This window comes from Ambystoma mexicanum, chromosome 5q (genome assembly GCF_040938575.1).
Source record: "Ambystoma mexicanum isolate Mex_15411 chromosome 5q, UKY_AmexF1_1, whole genome shotgun sequence".
Taxonomy (NCBI): domain Eukaryota; kingdom Metazoa; phylum Chordata; class Amphibia; order Caudata; family Ambystomatidae; genus Ambystoma; species Ambystoma mexicanum.
The window spans coordinates 1,136,652,319-1,136,658,318 of record NC_090933.1 but is presented as its reverse complement, the minus strand read 5'-3'; the positions used below and the strand labels follow the sequence as shown (position 1 = coordinate 1,136,658,318).

The following is a 6,000-nucleotide window of genomic DNA, read 5'->3' as shown; positions in this document are numbered from 1 at the left end:
GTAATTCCCCCGGGTAAAGATCCCACCAAAGACTTGGAACTGTGATATGTTGTCCAGAAGAAGGGAGCCATTCTTCTGGACCAATGAAGATCCTCTACGTCATTAGTTTATTTATAGGTATAAGGGACAGAGTTAGGTTTTTGAAACAGGATGGTGGACTTTTGATTTACATGGACATCCTCACTGAATCCTTAGTATTTTTGTTGAGGTAGGGAAACCCCTCCTAGAGTCAGGGAGAGGTAGGTTTTCTCTTTATTTCTGTTATAATAAAGGTGTATGACAACAACTATGCGACATGTGTGTCAGTCTCCTCCTACAGTGTGTCTGGACTAAACCATCCAGCCTACCCATGGGGCTGGATGGAATGTTTAAAGTGAAAGAAAAAGAAAAGAACAATGGAATGCCCAAAATCAATAGAGGATTTAAAATAAAAAGCCAGTTGAAGGAGGGAAAGAGAGAAGACGAAGAAGGCTTACCTGGGGGGTCACTGCCTCGAGCAGCCCCCCAGGCTGAGTTCCTGAAAATGGCACCAGGTGGTGTGGGGGGAGCCCCCCACAAAGTTTGAACTAGGGGACTGAGCTGCTGATGCAAGGGGCAGCTCGTCCGTCCCTGTGTTAGGGCGAATGTCGGCCTGCCCAGGGGCCAGATCGGATGGGCCCAGTGGGCCTGGGACGTATGTATGTATGTATGTATCATTGGTTATTTATAGCACGCTTAATACCGAAGAGGTTTCTAAGCATGGACTTGAGATTCAAACCTGTATTGCTCTGCGTCTTCTTACTTCCAAGACGAGTGTGTTGCTGCTGAGCTATATTACCCGTGCAAGGTGGGTGTTAGGACAGTTTTTCTGAAGTTCTCTTAGTATAAGACTGTAACACCTGAGTGCAGGGTAGCATAGACAGAGCAGCCAGACGTATCTTAGGAAGGAGAGAGGGCTGTAGAATCAATACAAAGAAACTGTAATACAAATAGTCCAACGAAACACTGAAACACTATGTATTGTAAAAATAAATGGTTTATTTAATTACAAGTAGGCCCAGATAAATCTTGGGGGGAATAAGTACTATCATATTATATATAACCACAATTATAAAAAACACAACACTATGCTTGAAGGTGCACAGACCAAAGCATATAACCTTATTTGGAAAACCTAACAGTAGTTCTAGGGAAGTCGAAACCAGTAGCTACTTTTGGATTACTTTCAGTAATACAAGCGTAGTAGACCCTAACAGTTGTACTGTGATGCTCAGCAAGAAATCACATAGTAAGTCAACTGGACAATATACTTTTCAGAAGCGTGGAACACTTATTCCAGGAACAGTATTAACCTATCACTCTGATTCAAAATAACACTGTTCTTCTAGGGGAGTCTACAATTAAACTTAATTTTTAGCTCAGTGAAACAGTCTAAGATCAGTAAGAACGCATTACACTACTTTGGATGGCTTAAGGCAGACCAAGACTAGCTACACCTAAGAACACTTTTCAGGAATGGCACACAGCTATTCTAGGCAGGTAAAACCTAATGTTGTAATATACTATTACAGTTTGATTTTGAGATCAGTTCAACACAGATTTAAGGGAAGCAATAACTCTTTAACTTGTTTTAGGGTGGCACACAGCTAGGACTAGGTAAGTAAACCCTATACACTTTTCAAAAGGAGCTATCAGCAAATTAGAGGCAAGTATAACCTAAGAAGCCTTATTCTGGACATGCTAACAGCAAGTCCGGGGAAGTCAGACCCAATTGGGGACACTCATACATGTATATCCTAACAGTAATAGTACATTGGAACCACCAACAGACTTACTTTTAAGAAGAGGGGGACCCAATTCACAGGCGAGTAAATTAATCTACTATCTACTTTCTTTTAGAATGGCGAGACAGTTTCTAAGGAAAGTAAGACTTTGAGTACACTTATTCGGAATTGCACACAGGTATTCCAGATAGGTAAAACGTATATATACTTTTCAGAATGGCAGAACATATGTAAGGTAAGTAATAACTTTACCTATACTTTTACTAGTGACGGAACACTTTCAAGGTAAGTAAAAACTTGTGTAACTGTTCACTGTCAGGGTTACAGTTAACAACTAACTCTTTTACAATTAAGTAAACTTTTCAATACTTGTTATACTTTTCAAGGCAGACTCCAATTCAATTACACGAGTACTCTCAGAGGCAGAAGAGGGACCCTAGTGGACTATGAGCCAGCTGTAGGCAGGGTTGGATAAGGCTCAGTTGCAGGCAAAGACAGAGTTCCAGAGGAAGACTGTTCATACAAGTAAGTATTCTACTTTCAAAGTTAGTTGAATGTCCCGGGACCTCAGTGAAGACACCCTTGAAGGATCTCAGGAGGGTACTGGGTGAACTGGACAAAAGGACTCCCAATCACAGAAAACACCCCAAAGCTACACAGGAATCACAAGAGAATTAATGTAAGTAAATAACCAAGTTAGCACAGTACCTAGCATAAGAGCTCCAGAAAGAAGACTTCAGGATCTGTAGCCAGGCGCTGAATTCCTTATCATGAAGACAGAAGACAGGACCCTGGGTGGGCTTTCTCAGCAAGGATTGATGCAGAAGGCTCCAGGCAAGAGTTTCTTTGTGGCGGGATGCAGCTGTGTGGTTTTGGCACACTTTTCAGGAGCCAGAAGAAGACTGAATATCGCTGGTTATATTCTGGTCATTTGCAAGGTCCAGCACTCTTGTGTGGGGAGTTTTCAGACTCGATTCATGTTTCTGGAATGCCCACAAAGTTTCAGCAAGATTCAGAATTTGGAAGACAGTGCACCGCACAATGGCTCGAGTTCCCAGGGTATTGGGGTATTGCGGCCCCGGAAGCCCGCAGAATGAGTGGGATGGCTCAAAATGCAAGTCTTCCTGAGTCTAGTGGGTTTTAGCAGGTTCTGGATGGTGGTCGTCATTTTCAGAGTCCCTAGGTTGATTGGAAGGAAGGGTAACAGCTTGCTCTGGTTACACAGCAGGCTCTCCAGTTGCTGGACATCGTCTCAGCTGTGTTTTCTTCATCATCCTCTTCGGTTTCGGTTCCAGTGGTCGACTACCTCTTCAGCTTCCAGGATCTGACTTTTATGCAGAAACCCAGACAATCAAACAGCTATGCAACATTCAAACTTGGGGAGTTGGCAGTGCTTTCAGGCTGGAAGACAAAGGGCTATGAAGTTTTGGACTCCTCCCTCACTTCCTGCCTTCACAGGCACTCTGGAGCCTGGGCGGGTAATCCACAGGATTCCCACCGAAGATACATTTAACACAAAGGATTTTCCCACCCTGGAGGTCAGGGGAAAGAACAAGAACGGACAAGGAACACTGAAATGGTGAAAAAAGAAGACAGGGGCCATTTTGGTAAAATGAGCACACATGGGGGCCTTTACTGTGGCTGTGGTTCACTCACACTAGCCATTAAAGGTAAGCTTGTCCATGTAACATAAATGTTACATTTAGAATGAGAAGGGGGAGACCCACTACCTCCCCAGCACTGCGCATAAGGTGGGGGTTCTGGTCTCACCTAATGAAATTTAAAAAGGATCCAAAGATCCTTTCTACCCTTGGGAACTCTAGTTCTCACAAGGTTAGTCAGAGAAAGTTAAAAGGGGAGCCCGAAGGGCAACCCAGCAACAATAGACAGTATGTGCCAAACATTGTCAAAGGGGATCAAATTAAAGACACTATGGAGAGTCTTAACAATGACACCCATAACAAGAGTAAAAGATTGTGAGTGTGGAAAAAGGTTCCCACTCAGTGAGGTATAGGGAAAAATAATCCACCAGTAAAGCAAAAAAGTTCTGGGGTTGAAAGGTCAGGAAGATTTATCATTGCTATGAAAACAGTGGGGGTGGTGGTTTCCATGGAGGGGACTGTCCCTGGTTCGGGGTGAGAGGTGCACCCCCTTGCTTGAAACAGGGTCGGGAAGCAGTGGCTACATTGGGCCTTCTGAAGTCTCTGCCATCTATGGTACAGTGGCATCCTACACAAATTCATTGGTATCTCAGCCAAAATACATAAAGATGTAAACTCCTGTTTGTTTCCTTTATACCACAATGCTTCCCTTTCAGATGTGTCTTGACTCCCTCTGCCCTAGGAGTAGGGGTATAACACAAAATGAGGAGGCTCCCAAGTTGAACCCTGCTGCAATCCCTCACCCCTTAAGCTCTTTGAAGGAGCGTAGTCTGCATCGCAGACTCTCAGGACGGCGTGGGCCACCTCTCATGCCTAATGATTATGATTACCATGCTGCTGCAGCAGCATGATGCGGACTGCACTAGGTGTAATATGTAATAAAATGTTTCACCCAACATAGAAACAAGGGAGTGGCACCCAAATGTTCCAGCCGCCAATGTGCATGGCAAATACATTTTTTTTGCACTTGGCAATAGCAGAGGAACCTTTGGTCCCCAGGGGTTGGGCGGCTCCTAAGGTGGCAATGGCCTTGTAAACAATACAAGGTCACTGGTGGCAGGGGAATATCCTATGTGCAAGGGCCTTGACATCTTCCACAAATTAGCATAAGCATGCAAGCATAGCAACATTGCCCGAAGTAATGTAAGAAAAATTGAATGTTTCTCATAAACTCTTTTTTGAAATAATCTGTTGAAATGGTGCCTTTTACAGCATATGTTTTACGAAAAAGATAAAGCTGCTGCCACAATCTATTCAAAAATTCTCAATATAGCAAATTGGATGATATTGCACAAAGGCAATAAACCAGCATTTTCACAATCAATTACTTGCATGATGCAGCCCCCTCCCAAACACATGGATGCATTGTGCACACTCGCACATCACCCACCCACACATCGCCCAAACCCCCCCCCCCACACAAGCATCACTCACACAATAAATCAAAAACAAGGACATGTGCAGACATGAACTCTGCTGGTGCAGGAAGGAAAGAACCAGAACACAAGCCTTCTCTGCCTAAGCCCCCATACTCAGGAACGTCCTTCCTCCCCATCAACACCAGACGCTCCCCCTCACTTTTACATTTCACAGTGCGGCTCAAGACCGTCCTCCGCAAGGAATAGCTTCCTCCTAATGCCTAGGTCCATGCACCCTCCACTCTCCACCTAACCTGATAGGGGCGATTGCTCCCTCCGATCCCTTCCCAGGGTATTGTGGGTATTGTGGGGCCCCTGATACACCAGTGCCTACAAGTGAAGTTATCGGCGATTTTATGCACCACATGTCACGTAATTGTATCAAGTCCAAAGGATGTGTAATGTAAAATTTTAAAAAGTCCTTAAGTCAAAGGTCATGTGAGTGAAATCTTCAGAGGCTTTTAATATCCCGCTCACTACCCATATGTAGAGTATGGTGAAATAACTGCAGTGCATTTAGCAATGTGAAGCCCACTAATGAACTGCACATTTCAGTTCATATAAACGGATTCTTGGTTCATATGATAGGTCATTTATAACGCGCTTAATACCCAGAGGTTTCTAAGCGTGGACCCGGGGATCGAACCTGTGTTGCTCGACGTCGTCTTGCTTCCAAGGCGAGCACGTTGCCTCGGAGCTATCTTCCTGGGACTGTATGCTTCGCTGTTTAATGGTGCAGGTGAATGCAATTATGTATGATACTGATATGCCAGCCATTGGTGCATTTGGATTGTCATGATTGTCCTTTTGCTGAAGAAAGGGGGATATGTTTCACCATTTATTTGCTATCTATTTTTATAGGGAAGAAAAGAAGCCGCATAAAACTAGAACGTTGGTCACTGCTGAAGGGCGCGTACTGAATGTCAATGAGGCCAAGTAAGTGATTTAAAAACATTCTCACCTAAAGTGCAGAGATTGGAACTCTGTTTATAGTTTACAAGGCAAAGTAAACCAGGTTTGCATTACATACACTGTATATTGGTAATAAAGATACCAGAGTATCCAGCATCATAGATTTAGCACATGTGTACTACTTTTTTAAAGGTTCAGAACTGAGAAACTACAGTATCTGGCTAACCAACAAGCACATTATTAATC

General features: G+C 43.8%; 1 protein-coding gene across 1 annotated transcript in view; it reads left to right on the top strand.

Annotated features, from left to right (window-relative positions):
* DNAAF11 (dynein axonemal assembly factor 11) overlaps positions 1-6,000 on the top strand; it is a 408,750-nt gene that overhangs the window by 193,559 nt on the left and 209,191 nt on the right. The window contains exon 7 of the mRNA XM_069621647.1: positions 5,704-5,778. Coding sequence (XP_069477748.1) covers positions 5,704-5,778 — 75 coding nt within the window. The remainder of the gene's footprint in view (positions 1-5,703; positions 5,779-6,000) is intronic.